The sequence below is a fragment of the Procambarus clarkii genome, chromosome 62 (genome assembly GCF_040958095.1).
Source record: "Procambarus clarkii isolate CNS0578487 chromosome 62, FALCON_Pclarkii_2.0, whole genome shotgun sequence".
In the NCBI taxonomy this organism is placed as follows: Eukaryota; Metazoa; Arthropoda; class Malacostraca; order Decapoda; family Cambaridae; genus Procambarus; species Procambarus clarkii.
In genome coordinates this window covers 25084598-25105702 of record NC_091211.1, presented here as the reverse complement: position 1 = coordinate 25105702, position 21105 = coordinate 25084598, and the positions used below count along the sequence as shown (strand labels likewise).

The 21105-nt window shown below is 39.7% G+C and overlaps 2 protein-coding genes across 6 annotated transcripts in view; one reads left to right on the top strand and one right to left on the bottom strand.

Annotated features, from left to right (window-relative positions):
* TP53INP (Tumor protein p53 inducible nuclear protein) overlaps window positions 1-8542 on the top strand; it is a 37888-nt gene extending 29346 nt beyond the window's left edge. For all 4 annotated transcript variants that reach the window (XM_069308358.1, XM_045755789.2, XM_045755788.2 and 1 more), the window contains 3 exons: window positions 3312-3485; window positions 5644-6179; window positions 6368-8542. In XM_069308358.1, coding sequence (XP_069164459.1) covers window positions 3312-3485; window positions 5644-6179; window positions 6368-6526 — 869 coding nt within the window. In that variant the 3' untranslated portion in view covers window positions 6527-8542. The remainder of the gene's footprint in view (window positions 1-3311; window positions 3486-5643; window positions 6180-6367) is intronic.
* A 2455-nt stretch (window positions 8543-10997) lies between these two features.
* Window positions 10998-18205, bottom strand: LOC123766544 (probable glutamate receptor). 2 transcript variants are annotated; one of them, XM_069308356.1, is made up of 10 exons: window positions 18080-18205; window positions 16408-16483; window positions 15927-16067; window positions 15368-15458; window positions 14810-15125; window positions 14413-14630; window positions 13168-13348; window positions 12060-12159; window positions 11614-11743; window positions 10998-11422 (listed from the first exon to the last, which is right to left on the bottom strand). In XM_069308356.1, the coding sequence occupies exons 1-10, from the start codon at window positions 18180-18182 to the stop codon at window positions 11318-11320; spliced, it is 1461 nt and encodes a 486-aa protein (XP_069164457.1). In that variant the 5' UTR covers window positions 18183-18205; the 3' UTR covers window positions 10998-11317. The 2 variants fall into 2 exon arrangements, with proteins under 2 accessions (XP_069164457.1, XP_069164458.1); XM_069308357.1 differs by lacking the exon at window positions 18080-18205 and adding an exon at window positions 17927-17982.
* Window positions 18206-21105: the final 2900 nt, after the last annotated feature.

Genomic DNA, 21105 nt, shown 5'->3' with positions numbered 1-21105 from the left:
TTTTTGTGAACTGTGCCAAGGGTATTTTTTTTATTTTTCTATTTTTTTCTTTACACTAAGAGTAGAGGCTAGAAGCTGTCGTCAGAAGCCTCAACATAATACGCAATATGTCGTCAGAAGCTGACGACATAGAGTATTTTTCTGGATTTTGATGCGCGGTTTTAAATGCAGGCATATCCCAAAGCCTGCATAAAACCTTTGTCGATGCCTCTTAACACGCATACATTTACTATACTGAAGATTCCATTTTCAATATTTAGTGCACATCATGCAACTTGCGATTATAATACTTCAAAGGCATATCAATACGCAACAGCTAACACAGCCAGCTCAGTCATTTGGTCATATATGGGCAGGGGGGAGGCGATTAGGCACGTTTCCTTACACCTGATGCGTGTTCACCTAGCTGTAAACATGTACCCGGGAGTTAGTCAACTGTATCCTAGTGAAGGTCAGTCGTGGCTGGTGGACCGCGATAAACTCTCCCGACAAGGGGAAACCATTTGCCATTATACAGTGTATCAATATACAGTGTAACATCTAATTTATATTATTGTAAGTACTTAAATCAAAATACGTATATACATCTTAAGCTAAACCAGCTTACTATGTGCACATGCAATTGTTTGCTATTATCAATAAATTAATTTAAAATACATACATCTAGTGTTTGCATGCATCTTCCGTTCACTAAAGTCGAAATCTATATCAATAATTTACACTGGGATGTATGCCGGAAAAATGTACACGAGCAGATAAGTACAGAGGTGAACCCGAGATGACAAAGCTGCCAAACTCAACACTGCCTTGCCACCTTGAAGGCCGCTGGCTCTCAAGGCTACATCTCCATCCTGCCTAACTGGACTCTGAGGTGATGGCATGGTTGAGAGTGAAGGCAGGAGAGGGGTTACATGGTAAGTGAGGGGAGAGTTAGTGGGTGGAAAGTGGGTGTTGTTGGTGTTAGTGTAGGTGATGATATGAGATGCGATTAATATAAGGGAAGGGTTTTGAAATTGAAATAAGTTTATTGAGGTAAAATACACACAAAGGGATGAGGTAGCTCAAGCTATTCTCACCCCGTTCAGTACATCGTGTTAATACATACATATACACACATCACAAACAATAAACATGTTACCAAACATTCTGAGAGATAAACATATACAATTCCTCCTTTACACAAGTAAGGGGAGGGTTGGTTTAGGGGGCGAGGGGGAATACTGGAGCTGGGCCTTAAATTGTAAAAGGGGAGGGAGACGGGTAAATAAATACGTGTCGGTAACATGTCGTGTCGTTAGCAGAACCCAAGCATTAGGAAGGAACTGGCCTAGGGTACAATTTAAGGTGTTAATTTTGTTATGGTTGTTATAAGTTGTTTTCCATATTGTAAGATGCAATGTTAACTTGAAAAAAGATGGAAAGTTCCTTGGCCTGTACATAGACAAGAGACTAAACTTAAACACCCACATAGCTCCCCAAAAGTCTCAAATTGTTGGTATACTCTCTAAAATCAGATATGTTTCCCACTCTGCTCTCTTTTCTAATAGATTACACTATTCGCTAATCTATCCCTATCTTGCATACGGTATCTGCACATGTGGTTTAACCACTGCAAATTACCTCAAGACTATCATCACCTGGCAAAATCTGCTCTCAGAATTACCTTGCGATGATTTCGGGGCTCAACGTCCCCGCGGCCCGGTTCTCGACCAGGCCTCCTGGTTGCTGGAATAGTCAACCAGGGTGTTGGACGGGGCTGCTTGCAGCCTGACGTATGAATCACAGCCTGGTTGATCAGGTATCCTGTAACACCGACTTCAGACAACACAGCCCCTGTTGAAATCCCTAAACATGCACTCCATTCTCTTGTGCTAGTTACATGTACAAAACGGTGTTCCTAAATGCTAGTCCCGATCTTAAACTCTTCCTTGATGTAATAAAACCAATGAGCACTGCTAAGTTGCACCAGAAATAGATATCATATTCCTAGAGTCAGACTAAATCTGTACAAACACTCTATGCAAATAAGTGCCCAGCCTATGGAACTTATTCATTGGGGAACAAGTCTTGTAAGGCCTCAATCTCATCTTCACTTCCACTTTACCATGAATCTTAGTGTCTGCAAATTTGATGAAGTGGTTTGTAATATTCTCATGTCATTGATGTATGTGACAAAAAGGGTTGGACCCAAAACTTTTAAGTTTAAAAAGAGTTAACTTCAGTTACATCTGTGTTACATTCACATCTCTGTGAATTCTACACACTGCTCCCACAGCTGTTGGCCTCAACACTTGTGACTTTGAAAAAGGGAAAGATGTGCTCGCCACAAGTGTCTGGTTCTAATTATAGTACAGTAATTCGAACATGACAGTTCATGATGGTAGTAAAGTGAAGGACCATCGCTACCTCTGAATTGGCCTACAGTTATGGATTGCTGAGTACAGTACTGTACTGTAGTTTGGTAGGTTAAAAGTTGAGTTATCCTCTTTTTAACCATGTTTCAGTAAGTATAACAAAGGAGAATTTGTTGTCATCTGATTGAATTAATGTACCAACATCATCAAAGTGTTTGCTTAGAACTAGGACCACGTTTTCCCTAATGAACCCTGACTCTTGAATATGGGTCTCTGCTTATTGGCCATGGTGCAAGATCTCAGGTTTATCCAGTCTGACTGATAACCTATTCATTTTCTTGGTCGCTTGGCTAGGTTTCTGTGAGACCCTTACACTCCAGGTATAGGGGACTTGAGGCTAGCAGTTCCAGCCTTGCTCAAACATGCACGTCCCCCACCCCCTCCTTCGGGAGGTAATGGCAGCATTTTATTAGGCCCGCCTTGCATATTGACAAGCTAAGTTCACTAGATTCAGGTTGTCCTCTTACCTTTTGTTCACCAACCCCCATTTTCACCTCTCGGCAGTTGTCTGTAAAGCTTTGCTGTCTTTCTGGATACTTTACCAGTGAAATGGAGGAATGTTATTTGCTCTCTGCATTTCATGTGAAGGGGCTAGGTTTTGGTTCTGATCCCTGATATGCCAAATGAATTCATGCAACTGATGTGACTGGTAGATTGGAGCAATCTCAGCATGATAGCTACAGGAAGCCACCAGGGGACACCCACAGAAATACATACATACAGTACAGTATATTATGATGCGGTATTTCAACTTTATCTCGGTACAGTTTAAATATATTTATTAAATGTTATTTGCTCTTTCAAAAAAGTATTCTTTTGCACATGACTATTACTCTGTTAAAGACCAAATTTTTTTGTTAAGTACCTAATAAATGACTAAATTTGTAATTTCTACAGAAAAGATGCTGGCCAACTTGACATCGCTGATCTGGGGCAGTGACAGCACACCATCTACAACCACCACCTGTCCAACTAGTGAAGAAGAATCTGAGACTCTGACATTAGTAAATATCAGAGCCAGCACACCCTCAGACGAGGAGGAGTCTGACTGGGTCTTGGTCGATGCAGCAGGTGAGTTTAGATTTTCTTTCCCTTTGTGGAGATATCAACTAATTTTGGCAAAAATGAATATCCAGTTGGATTACACTCTTGTTCACTTATGAAAAGCCTTTAAAAACTATTGACCATAACAATCACCACAAACTACTGAACATAACTGTGGAATCTTTGCAAAAAAAAGTTATTAGTACAATGTAACATTAAACAAAAACTTTTCTCCTTTACTGACAATCAACATTATCTCCTACAGAAGTATACTGGTACTTCTCCTTTCCATCATATGTTTTATAGCACTCTAAATTACTTTCCTTCCAAATGTATCTGAAGATTACAAGCTAATACTTTGCTGATGACATTACTGTAATTCAGTCTTCTCAAACACTAACCTAAACATCCTAAATGACATTTGGTTTAGTTATCAATCTCTAGATTATTTGTGTTTGTAATTTCCAAATTTTTTGTTAGCATTAGAAATTCGTGAACACTTATGTTGTGGTGATTTTACAAGACTGCACACAGTTATAATGAGGATGATTACCTCCCTCGGTGTGTTGTCTCGGATCTTTCAGATGCACAAAGTTAGTTTGTGTGAGCTGTAGTTTTCTCCAGCACATTTGCCTTTCTTGAAAATAAGAGGAACTTTATATTTTCAGTTTGAACTTTTTTCTTGGTCTAGTAACTTTAATTTTTTGTGGCAAATGCACATACATGTGACTCAGATTCAGCACTGAGAAAAATTATCCAAGACACTCAAACTACCCCAAGAAATATTTTGAAAAGTACAAACCTACCAAAACAGCAAGTGCACCCAATAACTTCCATCTGCTCTCAGTTGGAAGGCTATCTATCAATTGGCAGGCTACAAGCTAAGCTCCAAGCTGAGCTAATTTCACCAGCCTTTGCTTATTAACCTGTACTGCACTCCGTACATGTTGTCTATACAGTATTGTACTTTGTTTGCCATTTACTCATTACAACACAAGATTCAATACAAGTTATCTAAAACATACCATATTATAATCGTAGCACCCCCCTATACTACATACTCCACTACAGTACGGTATACATTTGTTACCACATCTCTTCCCCACCAAGACATGCTGGCTGGTGGTAATCTCTTCTGTTATGCACTTTCACTGGCATTTACTGTACTTTTAACTCTCTTTAATTCAATATTCATAATGTTGTATCATTAACTATTATCTGGCTATTTTATAAATTTTTGCCATCGATATTGAATCTCCAAAAATGACTTATCAGTAGTGGTGGTTTCTGTTTTACCAGTAACAATTCCGGCTTGGGTTTTACCTTGCAAACTATTGCTTTTATTTCTAGTAGCTTTAACTACATAAATACTCTACCATACCATTTTCAAACAGGGTTTCAATCCATTGAAGAATGATTGTTTTTGATAACTCCTTATAAGTAGAATACATATAAAGATTTATTTTCCTGAATTTTTGTCAGGTTCACCTTTTTGTTGTAGTGTTACAGTACTGTATTCATATGTACTGTACTGTTGTTTTTAGATATTAATGATTTAATAATGGTAATGTCTTCTCATAGACATCATAACATAGGATAAAGTCCCACACTTGTGTGTGACATTTATGTAAGGAATTTACACAGAATTTACAGGCCTGAGTGTGATTAAGACGAGGCTTACATCTCAACGTCTAATAAAAAATCAATTGGACGTCTAATCGTCTAATTAATTGGAAGACGAGCTGTGAGTCTCGTCCTAATCACACTCGGACCTTGATAAAGCACTCAGGAGGGTGCGAAAGACTTGGTGTAAATTCCTTACATAAATTTCACATACACGCAAGTGAGGGTTTTTATCCTATATTAATGATTATCACCAAAAGCAGAAACTGTTCATATTTTTTTAGATTACAGTATAATAAATCTCCTATAATTACACTAGGCTACAAAGTAAACATTTTAGCATATCACTTTTTAACATTGCAGATTATTAATTGCATGTTTTGCTTGGCATTTAACATACAGTATGCAAACAAATTTTTAAGGCATTTTTAAGTTACAACAAAGACTAGGTTTAGTTCTCTTTTAAATAATATATACTGTAAATGTTCTGTATATAGAACAAATTGTGCTGGTGCAATGTAGGTGAGGGCGTGGCACTAATGGTAGTGGTGGTGTTCGGCAGAGGTTGGTGATGCGAGTTACGGTGAGGCCCAGGCTTTGCAGCTGATAGCAACAGCATCATCATCATCATCAGCATCATCACCATCATCATCAGCAGCAGCATCTAAACCAACATCACCGCTAAGCACTTTTGGAGAGACGTGTGTGGGGGGAATGCAGGGATGGCTAATGACCCCACCACCGTGCTTCACACGATCACAGGTGGCCCCCCTAGCCACCTCTCCTTTAGAAAATCTGCTTATAGAACACCCCAGCATGTCTGTCTACCTGCCACGCCCCACTTACACCAGCACAGCCATCGCAAGAATATTTCCTCGTCGTGTCATATCTCACTCCTCCCCATATTCCCGTTCTCCCCCTTCAGTTTCACCCTCCTCCCAGCCCACCCCTGATGACAATGAGGATTCCCCCATGAGAGAAGATGCTGGTGCTGAGGGTGGCAACCAGGTAGTAGAGCCCCCATCAAGTCGATCAAGTGTGACCCAGAGAGCGTCTACCCTCCTTCAAGCTATTGATGTGCTTAGGCCAGCACAAAAGGTGAGAACATTGTTTGCATGTTGATTACAATTATTGAAGTACAGAGATTTAGGTAATAACATGAAAAGTAGATTGTAAATTTATCATGGTAAACAGTTGGTTGAAAATATACGATACGTCATTTATTCTAATACTGGAAATGTAAATGCTCCAGTTTAGATCTCGCTTATTTATTTTAAATTTTTCAGGCTCAACGTCGCCGAGAGGAGCGGCGTCTGAAGCGCAAGCCCCTAGAACGTAGTAATAAAGCACGAGAGGTGGCTGCAGCTGGCAACAAACGTTCCAAGCGAAATGACATGATGGTGCCTGGAAAGTTCTCCCGTGCGGTAAACAACCGCAAGTGCTAAAATTTAAAGGCTGTGAAAAGGGGTAAAAGTAATGTTCAGTAAAATAATATTCTAATGAAGTATAAGAGGTATTCAAAGAAAACAAAAGTATGCCGTGTTTAGCATCAAAGTGGCTATTGAAAGAGTGTATTGTGTGTAAATGCCAATTCTTCATAACTTAGTAGGTATTTATTGAAAAAGATGCTATAGAGTATTAATTTGTTTAAATGGAAGCAATGTTAATTGTTTTATAAAAAGTTAGCACTTATCATTACTGCAAAATTATAATACAGTATTAACTGTTTATAGTACTGTACTGTACTGACAAGAACATTAAATTCCTTACATGCTATAGAAAGGCAGAACAACTTTTACCCCTTCCTTAAACAATTCTTGCGTTCAGTTTATGGTATGTATATTTTTTAATTTGTGCGTGTTCCTGAAAATATGTAATTGTTGTAAGTTTGACCGAATTTGGTAATGCTCATGTTATATTGTCATGTTAATTTATATGGGTTCTGATCTATTGTCTTTGGCCATCCTTCAGGGTTGTAGTCGAATCTCATTATGCCAATTATTTTAAAGTAATGTACATGTATAATTGATTTTTTTATGGATAACAAAAATGAATATTTTATGTATGATTGAATAGCATTCATCTGATGTAGCTTAGACTACTAAGCTCAACTTAAAATGCCTTTTATGCCCTCTGAATATGTGTTCAGTGTTTTAGCATACAACATCAGTGCTATTCATTTAGTATAACTTTACAAGTTGGTTATTCCATGTCTTTGTTTTGTAGATGTATCTTTGCTTTTACAAGATACTGAAGTGAGAAACTTAGGATTAAGGAAAAATATATTAAAAATTATAAAATGAAAAATGTATATATAAAAAGTCTTTCATAATTGTGTGAATGTTACTTGCTACCGTGCATGGTCGTATACGTGATACGAAATGCTTTTTTTTTGGTAGAAGACAAAAGTCTCATACTGTACTGTAGTTGTTATCCATGTGCACCAGAGCGCTATTGCCATTCTGTATTGTCCCGAGAACTGCTCGCACTGCCACAACTGGATGTGTAAGGGTACCCAAAAAGTAGAGTTAATATATTTAGTCATTAGGAATGGCATTTTTTTTGTATTGTAGTGATAATTAAGGCAATATTTAATGTACATAAAATGAGCCTGCTGGTTTTATGAAGTAAAAGATCTCATGAGTGTTATAATATTGGCCTAGTCTGTAGGTGCTCCGATGTATGTGAAAATGTCAAGTTGAGGATACTTGTTATAAAATGTGTATTCTCGGTAGCCACACCTTCAGTTGCATTTTACAATGCAGAGAATGCATCATATATAAATGTATGTATTATCATGGTGTATATTGAATACTGATTTTTTGAGAGGAAAATCTGTACAAAATAATCTTACTTGAAGATGTATTTTAGAGACTTATTAGCTGTACTCATGGAAAGACACACACAGCTCAGGGAATCTGTAGTGTTATCTTGTGTCACATTGCAATGCCTCTTTATTTACAGAGTACGGTGCCGCTCGTGTCTCCATCATTCCAGTATCATATGTGAAGCCTGATACACGGCAAGGTATCGGGAACCTGAATTTGTTGACATGTAAAAGCATCGTCATTTTTATCTGGAAAGAAAAGTGACTGAATTGCAAATTTGTATCTCCCAATGAATGAGTTGAGCTGCTACATGCTGTGTTGTGATGAATTGACCACATGGCTCCCCTAAAAAAAAAACCCTAGTATGGAACTTTTTTTTTCCCCCTTGAAGGCACAAAAGTATACATCTTTATTCAGTTGTAAGTACTGTAATACTGTAATTTAATCTATATAGTACTGTACTTCATTTGATGTATGGATAATTGTAGTGTAAATACTGTATAGTATTTTCAAGTAATTATAAATTCTTTTATTTATTTTTGTGTTTGATGCCAAAACACAACTCCATCTTTTGCATCCTTTATCAAAGGTCTGATTATACAGTATGATTCAGATAAAATGTGATTTTTGTAATGCTTGTTTTCTATTCCCTGCATAGTTCAAGCAGGTTTCAGCCATTCTTTTTTATGTATAGTATTTGAGATGTAGACACAGTAAGAGAGTTTATAATGTGGTGAGGGAACTTTTATGTGCTGCCTGCAGGTAAGATGGGGGTGTCACCTACTTTCCTCTCCTGCCTGCTATGATGGTGCACAAGCAAAATACATAATCATGTTTTTGCCATACATTGAGACTTGTGCATTTATGTATGTTAAATTGGCAGTTGAGCTTACCCAGCAGCTGCAATCCTTGGGGTGACCAGTAAAACAAGAGGTTCAGCATGGCCCACCTGAACCAGACTCTTCTAGTGGGCATGTTTAGTTAAACATCATGTCAAGTTGGTATCCTTATCAATTCCTTGGATGCTATCTGGGCCCTTCAGTGGTGACCCATATACACTGTCTGTTACCCCTGAGATTGCCTATGCAGTTATGCATAGACATAATCTCCCTTGTTGGGCTTTGCAGCCTTGCACCCCTGCCCACCATGAAGTCCAAATTCTGATTAATTTCATGTCTTTTTTCCCAATGCATCCCTTCTACTCAGGCTTAGGGGAGTGGGTGAACAGGCCCTCAAGTCAAACTGTGATGGAAGATCAGTCTCCATAGTTTTGACTATGGTGGGCTCAGATAAGGCTAGTCTTTTAGAGGTAGTGGATACAATGTGATGTCCCAATTTTCTCCAAATTCACTTTGGCTGATGGTCGCTGATTAACTCGGAACTACAGTAACACAGACCAAGCTAATCAGATTGTGTAATTAAAACAAAGCATTGCAATGGTCAGACAGATGTTGATACGATGTGATTTATCCAGTGCTCTGAACCTTTTGCCTTCTGATCATCTCCCACATCCTCCATGCATGGTCACACCTAAATGAATGTGAAAAAATGCGTAGTCTTCCCCTGTGCATTTTTTCACATCACTTTCTCCTCTTCACTCTGCCTACTGTGGGCTCCTCTGTCAGTCCTGTCTTTCATCCTCTCATCTGTCTTTTGGCCCTTCCCAGCATATGATTGTCCAAGCCTATACCACCCTCCACACAACCATTCTTGTCACTTCCTGTCATTCTCCTTTCCCACCCTCAACAATAGCAGCTATCTCACAATGCCTTGATGCTACTACACCCGACCTTCATTCAGAAACTTAAGCCTGGTTCCTCTCCCTCTTCCTCCCAGGCAGGTAAGAATGCATTAGTACTGTACTTCCCTCAACTCAACTCGCCCCCTCCATTCTTGCTCTTGCACCTCCTCCCATCTTGGTAGCAAAGCAATCTGACCTCACTAAGAGTTCCCATCACTTTTGTCCATCCCTCTAGTGCTGTTGTTTCTCTAACTCAACTCGATTCAATTGAAAACCCTTCCTCAGCAGACCTTGGTAACTCGCCTATGCTCTTTATCATGGCCATCCTGGCCCACCCATCTCTGCTGACTTTACCTATGCCCCCCTAACCCTGATTTCCCTGATCAGGATTTTGATTGTGCCCTATTCTTGAATCTTGTTCTTTTAATAATTATGAAAGTTCCTTAAGCAAAAGTATAGTACATAAGATAAACAGTGGAGGATTAATAGGCAGGACACGTACAATGCCTAAAGCCACAAAGGCAACAATGCCTTTTTTGTATTTACCTGTACAGTATTTATATACGTACTGTATAAGTTTTTACATTCTTGTACAGCCACTAGTATGCATAGTGGTAGCATGCATAGTGTTTCATAGATTGAGTCCACTTGAGAGGACGTGTAGTGATATTTAACATATTCAAAGATATCAGTAAGGGAGCCAGTGGTGTCTGGGACTGGAGTTTATTATTTATTTATATACAAGATGGCACAGTGAGTTTTGGAAGTACTGTACATACATTGGTGGTTGGGAGTTACATTCTTGCAAGGCCACTAACACACACAAGGGCTCTCGCGGCTGAATGGAGAACGCTTGGGGGTCATGGTCCTAAGGGCCGGGGCTCGATTCCCGGTCGAGGCGGAAACAAATGGGCACTTTCTCTCGCCCTGACGCCCCTGTTCACCTACCAGTAAATAGATAACTGGGAGTTAGACGGTTGCTATAAGTCGCTTCCTGGGGAATGTGTGCGCGTGTTAGAGGGAAATATATATAGCGGCTATAATAGAGGAAAAATAGATTGGTTAGAGAAGTTTGGTCAAAGAGCTAATAGCTCGACTCTGCAGACACAAATAGTAAATAAATAAATACATAGGTTTGGGCAGGTCCTTAAGCTGACCAATACTGTATAATGATAGGTACATTGTAATAGAATTTGAATTCACATAACTAAGCATAAATTGATCAAATAAATTGTACCACTGAAGTTGCATTTTTACACTGTATTTTAATATACTGCATGAGTGGGTAGCACAAGATACCTAGTTATCACAAGGTGGGATACTATGGAGATGAAATTAGGTACTTCATTCGTCTATTTTTTTAATGAATTATAGGTTGTACATTTTTTAATTTATTAGAGAGCAAATTCCATATATTGAGTCCTTTTATTTACATATGTTGCATAGATTTAGTATGACTGGGAATATCAGAGATTTATTTCTGGTGTGATGCTCTAAGTTCTATTACATAATTTATTATTTATTTATTTTATTTATTTATATAGATTGAGATTTATTTATTTTATATAGATAAGTTGTTGTGGAAACGAACACACTGGAGGTATGATGGGGAAACTTATGATTGACCAATATAATATCCATCACTGGTGGCAACAATAAATAGTCAATCACCAGTGTGAGTGTTGGTGTGTGGGGCAGCAGTGAGCTACACGCTCATACAGGAACATGATGGTAGAGGCGCACAGTCCAGTGAACAGCATTGTGAACACTCCCTGTGGAAGGTTTTCACACAACTTGAATAACTTACCCGGTAAATATATATCTGTAATTATTATGCACAATTACACTTCTGAAGCAGCTTATGCATTGCGTCCACCTTAAAGGTTAGGACCATTTTACTGACGCCTCTAAATTTGTGTAAGAAATGTTTTACTTTCAGACATTACCACCAGGGATTGCTTACCCAGAGACCTTTCATGTTGTAGGGCTCGTTGACTGTGATGGTGGTGGGAGCCTTGAGGCAGGTGGTGGCATTCTGGAGCTCCCTACCGATCCACTCATTGTACAAGTTGTTCTCCACCAGGGCTTGGATCCTGTAACATAAACATTCTCTTTGAAGTTGTCTAACCAGCCCTAAATCTTTTTACAAATTCCACATAGGTCTACTATAAAAAAATCCAACTATAACATTTAAACCATCTACAAATTATAGAAATATGGAATGTACACATCTGATCACATTATACATTTCGCAATTTGCTCAGTTTCCCAAATTAGCATGCATAAGATGCCTAAAAGTCCTCTCAAAAACTTTGCAGTCACTATCCTAAAACCGATAATAGTGTTGGTAAATCTTTCATATCAAAATGAAACCTTCAATAGAGATCAAACTGAGAGGTATATACAGACCAGAAATTGACGGCGGGCATGATGGGTAGGCCTTTATGGGCGATGATGCAGAAGATGAGGGGAAAGTAGGTTTCCTTGGCCATGTAGAAGTCACACCTCCCTGAGCAGGTGATACACGGTCTTTCAATCTAAAGTTGACATAATTTGCTGTAATTTCTACCCATACTCTTATTTGCTGTAATATTGTCATCACACTTTTTGTAATATTCTTTCCCCCTTCCCACTCACCTGCTGTAATGCTCTCCCCGATGACTGATGAAGATTAAGCCACCCATGAGGTGGTATGGGCATGAGTAGCCCGTAATGATTTCCCCTACACTAACCTGCTGTAATATTATTTCCCCTACACTCACCCGCTGTAATACTCACTTATCTGTTTTAATATTCTTCCCATCTCACTCGTCTGCTGTAATACCCTCTCACCACACCTGTAATACTCTCTTTTACACTTACTTGCTGTAATATAGAAAGTTTTTGAACCATGTATGTCTATTAGAGAGAATGTTTGTCTTCTTGTATATTCAAGGTTGGAGGCCGGAAGCATGGGGCTATCCTCATGGAACTTTGATGATTTGTGATTGTACGGGCAGTTTCACTGGGTTGATGGGGTCAACCATCAGAGAGAGAGAGAGAGAGAAAGAAACAGAGAGACAGAGAGAGAGAGACTGAGAGACAGAGACTGAGAGACTGACTTGACAGACAGACTGTTAGATCCAGATGGGAAGATAAACAGAGAAGAGCCCCGGTGTCTGCCAGGTACCCTATTCTCTTGTCAACAAAAGTGAAAATCTGTCTGTATGTCCAAGTTTGTAAGCCAGATGTTTGGGGCTACTCTTCTACAACTTTGCATGGTGATTGATGATTTTTGGAGTCTCATAGGGTGGTTAGGGGTGGCTCCCTTTGCCCACCTTTGAAGGGGAATCGACCTATGCACCCCATTTGCCATTTGTGCTACTCAGTTTAGCACAGTGCTAAACTGAGTAGCACAAATGGCTTCAGACAGTTCACTTTCACTCCTCGTACTGCTTGTATATAAATTTTGTAAGTACATCGCACCGCCTGATGTTTATTAGTATAAACTAATGTTTGATGAATAGCTGTACATTACCTTTGCTGGAGAAGTCATCGGATATAATCTTTTTAATGGTAGTCTCCTCTACAAGAAGAGCGTAGTTCTTGGACCTGACCAGAGTGAAGGCGGCGTTGAAGAGGAGGCTGGAGATGAGGAACTGAGACCGACCCTTCTTGTTCACCTTCTCCAACTCGGCGAAGATTCCTGATTTTGCCTCCTGAAGCCAGTAATTTGTAGTAGTTAGGCTTGTGACATTAAATAGATCAAATTTAGATAGGGAAACCTCATCCCTTCGTGTGATCACAATATTCTAACATGGATTACAATTATAGAAACCTATGTAAAGGTCCAGGAGGATGACTTTCTAGATTACCCTTGAGGAGACTATCAAAGAATGAGAGAGGAATTGCAAATTGCCTTCTGGACTGAGCTAAGAGGTGATCAAGGCATGGAAGCATCATGGGAAAATTAAATGAGGGTCATTATTGAACTACTTCAAAAATACGTGCCAAGGAGGAGAAAGGAAAGGAAAGGAACTAGATAGATGACACAGGCAGTAAAAAAAACTTTAAAGACTAACTGAAACCTCTGGAGAAGGTATAAATCTATGAAGAACATCATAGATTATGAAATATAACAGATTATATTCAACCACCCAGGAAATCAGATTAGCCAAAAGAAACTACGAAAGAAAACTTGCCCAAAACATAAAGAAAGATCCAAGGTCGTTATATACCTCTATAAGAAGTAAAACCAAAACATAAGACTCGGTAGAACTCTTTAAAACATGAGACTAACCAAGTTACAATGGACGACAAAAGGGCAGTAAAAATAGTGAATGAATACACCAGTGTTCACGCTATCACCCCTATTAAAAAAAAGGCAGAAAGAGTTCGGCAGAAAACTAACATCCGATTAGCTCGACATCACACATCTGCAAGCTCATAGAAAGAATCCTAAGGGAGGGAATCAACGAACAAACTTGTAAAATCAATGCAACATGCGTTTGTTAAAAATAGATCCTGCCTTACAAACCTGCTCACACATTTAGAAACGGTAACCAGCTGTTCAGAAGAAGAACTTCCAGTTGATGTAGAATACATGGACTTTGCTAAAGTTGTTGATAAAGTGTCACGTGAAAGACTAGCAAGGAAATTACAGGCACATGGAATAAATGGTAGAATACTAGAAGGGGTTCTAGAGTACTAGAGAATGCTAGCAATTTACGTGTAAACGAAATCTTTAACTACTCTAAAAATTTACGACCGTTCATATACTCACCTTCATATACACTGACATTGCCGTAGACGTCTCAAAGATGAGACCATATTCCTTGGCGTCGATGAGGTCCCTGAGTGTGTCGATCTTGACAGGGATCTGCCTGACGGCCAGGAGGGAGGTGAGAGCCCCGGAGTAGCTCCTTAAGATGACCAACAACGCCAGCAGCCACACACACACCACCATCCTTAACGATATGTCGCTAGGATTGCGAAGCGTGCCTACCGCAGGAGGAAAAAAAATCCTACATTAGGCTAGGATTCCAAAATACGATCGAATAAACTCCTTAGTTTCAACATGAAATCCTAAAAGGCGTACATGTCATAGAAAGTCTCGCAACATGCATAATAAAACTTAAATGAAACATGCAAGCTAGGATGGGCACCCCACAGTCACTTACGTTGCTGACACATATTGGCAAACTGTTCCCATGAGTAGACGAAGGTAAGGGAGAGCTTTCTGGAGCTGCTCCATCTCTTCCTTTCCCAGCCCAGGAAGACGCCGACCGCGAGCCCCACACATACTAGCAAGAAGGACAGGAGGAACCCAAGCCACACCGTGGGTTTCAGTGGGTTAAGAAAGCTCCAAGGATCGGGTTTGGCCGAGCCTCGCTTAACCAAGATCCTATAGTAGTCGATTATGATAGGCTGTGAGAACTCTGCCACCGCCGCTCGTGATCCCGTAAGGCCAAAGGGTCCAAGTGCCAGATCTGCTTCCTGAGAACATTGGTTACGTTACGTTAAGTAATTATTATCTCATTATAAGTTGTAATACTACTATAAGTAATTATAATCTAAAATGTAGCTATAATATTATAAGCAGCAATAATAATAATAATAATTATTATGTTAATAGTTATGTATATATATACATATAATATACTTATTTATTTAAAGCAAGCACTAGTTTGATGGTACTCTGGAGTTTATATACTATACCTCAACAGCTGAATACTCACGTTGCGCTTAACCATTCCAATCATGCCATTCCAGACGCCATTACTGTCAGGAGCGCCCCACGCACCGTCCGGAGGCCGCACAAGCGTGTATCTATACACAAACTTGGCATTAGTAGTAGTACTAGTAGTAACATTGGGTTAGAAAATGTAAGAATGGTATTTTACACGCGCTAATGCAGCACATTCTGGGACCTAATGCTGAACACGTTACAAATGGATTTGAAACATGGCAAAAACTATTTAATCCCTGTATCAGAGTCTCCCGGTGAGCAGTTTCCCCTGGCTGCTGTCTTGTCGTCACTCAAATATTTGATACAATTATCTCAGCAGAACCAATAATTCTACCGTGTCAAAAGAAGTGATAAAGGTGAATCCTGAGATATCGTGCTACAAGTATTAGATTAGTTTATGAACCAGTCCGTTTAATAACAAGTGATCGATGCTGGAATGCAGTTAGGTACAGACTAGGCTTTGTGCAATTTTCTTTGTTTACTTCAAATAATGTTCTAGCAAGACAAGCTGTATCTAGAGGATACAGCAAGTACCAACCCCTTCGTACTTGAAATTGATGGCGCGAGAAAGAACAGTGAGGAGGTGTGCCATGGGTCCACTGATGGTGACGATGCCCTCATGTTCCTGGACTATGACATGAGGTTCCCAGTGTTCCACCGCCACACGCAGCGTCGTCTGCTTCTTGAACCTGCCGGAGGAAGGCGCTCAGCACTCACAGGTAATGCACACGTGTACAATGGCAATAAAGGTAGCAAATATTAATCTATCTTTAAGTTACGTAATGCTTGCATTATGACAGCAACAGTTACATGCAGTTATATAGATTTCGGGTAGTAATTTTGGTGATTTATGTTAAGTATTTCCTCTTAAAATTATAGGGCATGCAGCTCGGTCGTCTAGCTTCGGTTTGTGCAAGAGACTCGTATGTAACTACCACATGTATTCTGGTAGTTGAGGCAAAGGCAATTTGCCCATTAACTTCTCTCCTGCTTGATTGCTGTGATGTGTAGGAAGTAAAAGGAACTAACCTCATTTGTCTTGGCTCCGCACTAGAAAAGTTGAAGTGTCCAAGAGAGGCTAGATTGTTGTCCGTCAGCCATTCGTCTGTAATCAAATTATGCTCAGTTAGATGTAACAGTAACTTGAGAATTGCCTGAATAACGAACCTTTATTTAACCAAGGAGTACGTATATATAATGTATACAGCCCTATGGATTGCTGTGCCTATCTATCACAACACACCATGAACCTGTCTATCCGTTATGTGATCTCTCCATCATGGGGTGGTCATGTAAGTTACTTGGTGTGTACTTTGAGGGACGGTCATGTGGTGTGCACTCTGAGTGGAGGTTATGTAGTGTGTAATCTGAGAGACGGTCACAGTCAAGAGTCAAGCAGATCGAAGACATTCATCAAAGCTACTTTGTAAGGTCTGTATTATATATTTTGTGTTTTAGTGGATGGAAGCAATACGTTATCACGTATTTAACTGTCGAAATATACTGTGTTCGGTCACTGACATGGCGTCCAGCTCCAGCTACCACCATAGCATCCAGCTCCCGATATGGCGTCCACCTCCAGCTACGGATATGGCATCCAGCTCCAGCTACCGACATGGCGTCCAGTTCTTGCCAGGTTGTGTTCGGCTACTGACATTGCACCCAGCCAGCCCCGGCCAGGTTGCCGCACTTATCAACCCTACTGGCGCTTACCCAAGAGATAAATAGCTTCAAGCACTCGTAATTATTCACGAGGATGTAGCGCTACATTATGGTGACTGGCTTTCAAGACAAGCCATTGACAACTATACAAATTACATGAATATCAGGATGGATGTGAGAATTGCGTCGTAAATATCAGCACTGGTGGCAGGGAGATAAAACACACGAAAATTGACTCCAGAGCTATATATATTAGGGATGTCAGAGTGCTCTTAGAGATAACATATTACTCTTTGGGATGACTTATGGCTCTTAGAGATGTCTTAGTAACTTAGGGGATAACTTAGTACTCTTGGGGATGATTTTCTGCCCTTAGGGATAACTTAGTGCTCTTGGGGATGTCTATGTGTCCTTAGGGATGACACAGCTCAAGCAGACAACAGACCTAGTAAACAACAGACCCAAGCAGGCGACATATCAAACAAGCAACAGAACCAACAGACGAAATATCAAGAAAACAACAGACCTAGCAGACAACAGACCAAGCAAACAGCAAACCAAAGACAAGATAACAGTTCTAATCAGATAATGGACAACAGGTCCAAACAGACAACAGATCTCTATCTTCCGCAGATATCAGAAGAAATCTGTAAAATAAATGCGCCGTCAATATTTTGCTGAACACAACACTGGTGCGAAGACTCATTGTGGCAACACCAGCAGGAGCTCACCTGCAGCAGGGCATGGGACGTAGACTGCGTCAGCAACACCAGTAGAAACTTACCTCCAGTAGAGTGGGTCGTAGACTGCGTCAACAACACCAGTAAGAACTTACCTCCACTAGGGAGGGATGTAGACTGCGTCAGCAACACCAGTAAGAACTTACCTCCACTAGGGAGGGACGTAGACTGCGTCAGCAACACCAGTAAGAACTTACCTCCACTAGGGAGGGACGTAGACTGCGTCAGCAACACCAGTAAGAACTTACCTCCACTAGGGAGGGACGTAGACTGCGTCAGCAACACCAGTAAGAACTTACCTCCACTAGGGAGGGACGTAGACTGCGTCAGTAACACCAGCAGAAGCGTCATCAGAAGCAGAGGTACGTAGCGGCCAAATGTAAAATAAGTCACCCCAGTCATGTTGACAACATCTAGCAGTAGCAGACGTCCTGCAAAAATATATTTAGCATCAAACATTTTATAAACTGTAATAACCACGGGTTAATTACGGGTGTCATTTATACAACAGCACAAGCAGGTGTCATTTACATAAGAGTATAATCAGGTGTCAAGCACTTTTCTAGCAAGTACTTGGCGGCACAAGACTGAATACATGCGTATTTCGCTCTCTCCTTCAACTCTGTATAAATTATGAGGAGCTATTTAGCTCAAAATCAGTTTCGTGTATTTAGAACATGCGTGAGGGGGTCAAGTTGGTAATCTGGATAAAGTATTGCTAAAATCACAGAAAAGTTGTTAGAATCATAGTGATGCTAGAAAGTGTTTTTTTTTAGTGTGAAAGTAGTGGTGAAATGGAATGAACTAAAAGAGCACATTGTGGAAGCAAACACTATTCATAGCTTTAAAACTAGGTATGATACAGAAGTAGGATAGAAGTTATTGCTTTCAACAACCGAAGGCTAGAAAGGCGGGAGCCAACGCTCGATCCTGCAGGTACAAATAGGTGAGTGCAGAAGGGTAAAGCAGTGAAAATCCCAACAGGTAAAGCAGTGAACATTTCAACAGGTAAAGCAGTGAACATTACAACAGACAAAGCAGTGAACATTACAACAGACAAAGCAGTGAACATTACAACAAGTAAAGCAGTGAACATCACATTAGGTACAGCAGTGAACATCACATTAGGTAAAGCAGTGAAAATCACATTAGGTAAAGCAGTGAACATCACAATTCTTGTTAATTTTTACACAGCAAATATCAGCAGTTTAACGAGTTCAGTCATTAATGTTCAATAATAGCAAAACATAGGTTGGCATTTAGGAAGTGAAGTAGGCTACAGAGTTAATTAGGTAGTATTTAGTTTCTCCTAAAGTGGTTGAGAAAGGGACAGTCTTGGACGTGACTGGGAAGGTCATTCCACATTTTCGGACCCTTGATTTGCAGAACATTTCTACTTTGGTTAAGTCGCACTCTTAGAAAATCAAATAAATATTTATTTCTAGTGTGGTGCCTATGGGTTCTCTTACAGCTCTCTAGAAAGCGCTTAAGGTCAGGATTAGCAATGCAGTTCGGAGTTTATATATATATATATATATATATAGAATACACTTGAGAGGATGTGCAGTGACTTAATATCTAACATATTCAAATATCGTATATTTTTGCTTGTCTCCAAAATCTTACTTTTTTAGACACATAGAGTAGGCTTCAGATGAGCTGTAGGGCAAGATCTTAGCTTTCAAACACGAGTCAAAAGATTTATATTCAATATTTATTTATTTAGATACAAGAAGGGACAATGGGTTTACGAGAGTACATAACATTGGCGTTCTTACATTGTTGCAAAGCCACAAACACTAATAGCGTTTCCGGCAGGTATATAGCTTCAGTAACAACAAATTTAAAGCAAAGCACTAAAAAAACATTAGCTGTTCGCAGCAAAATCCACGGTGATACTCGCATATAAAATAAATATTGTCCCATGCTTTTGTAACAAAAGCATGAAGACAATTTATGCAGAAGGCGCTCTGTAGCCAACGCGTCTTGGCACAGACCGTGGACTGCTGACAACAGATGCCTTAAACTAATAACTATAAACTTTAAAAAAAAAATGAAGGACTGAATTACCATGAAGCAGAATCCTACTCCAAAATAGATTATTATAAGTTCGGGCAATAAAGAAAAGCTGAGTAACAAAAAATTATCTAGGTATACAATTCACTATAGGTGACATTTTAATGAGAGGCACCTCTTGTGTTGAGAGGGTGAAGGAAGCAAGGAATGTGTGTGTTAATGTTGGCCGGAGACTGGACAACACCAGCACCACCCTCACCGTTAACTGTGGGAGACACACTGCCACCGGCCGGGCAATGAGACCCCGAGGGAAGATCTGCCTCATCGATGCTCGCAGTTGTGTTAACCAGCCTGGAAATGGAGGTTCCAGTCAGTTCTTTTCCTTCGCAACAGAGGCGCATAATGGGTTCAGGGACTGAACCCCACAATTCATTTATCTAAGCAAGTTACAATCTTGATGAGCTAGTTGCAAAATTCAATATACGTCGTCACATCATCAATGGGTTCGAGATCAACCAAAAGTACAGTTTCTAAATTAAGTAACTGACATGTGTGGAGAGCTAGTGTCATAATTTTTATGTTTGTCCTGCACACCGCCTCCCATCCAGTGGGCAGCGATGGATAGGTTACAATCACTTAGTTTGGAAGAATTGTTCTGTTACTAGCTGTCATTAATTAAAATTAAATACGATATGTGAATATAAATTGTAATAGACAATGGGTTTGCCAGTTCTCTAGTTTCTTCAACTTCTGAAAAGTAATGTCTATTTACACCTTTTTAGGATTTTTTTACATTTCAAATTGATTGTAAGCAGTTTAATGCTAGTAATAAGGCGTCAGAGATAATTAAGCTGTCTGTCTTGGTGCCTGAACAAATTTTGAGCGCTACGAGAACCAACAGTTAAGCAGTTTCATGTTAATCAACACGAGACATTACGTAGATCTGTTTGTAAAGCTTCAATATCATTAACATTTCCCACTTGACACAAAGATTTATGGTAAAGTGGGAAATGATAATGATATTGAAGCCTTACAAAGAAATCTGCATGAACTTCACAAATGGCAAATGCTTTTTAATATTGTCAGATACAAGACCCTGCATGTGGGGCGTAACAACCCACGCCACAACTACCAAATGAATAACATTACATTACAGCAGATTGAGGAATAAACGGACCTTGGAGTCAAAATCCATCACTCGATGAAAGTTGTACAGCATCTAGGAGAAGCAGTCAAAATAGCTAACCAAAACCTTGGAATAATCAAGCCTACCTTTGACTTTAAGGAATAGAAGGCAGGAATTCAATTG

Coding starts and splice junctions, on each gene's coding strand:
- LOC123766544 (XM_069308356.1), bottom strand. CDS start 18,182: ATGACTGGGGTGACTTATTTTACATTTGGCCGCTACGTACCTCTGCTT. Junction 16,068..16,407: donor GCGGAGCCAAGACAAATGAG/GTTAGTTCCTTT, acceptor TTCCTCCGGCAG/GTTCAAGAAGCAGACGACGC. Junction 13,349..14,412: donor CAATGTCAGTGTATATGAAG/GTGAGTATATGA, acceptor TACTGGCTTCAG/GAGGCAAAATCAGGAATCTT.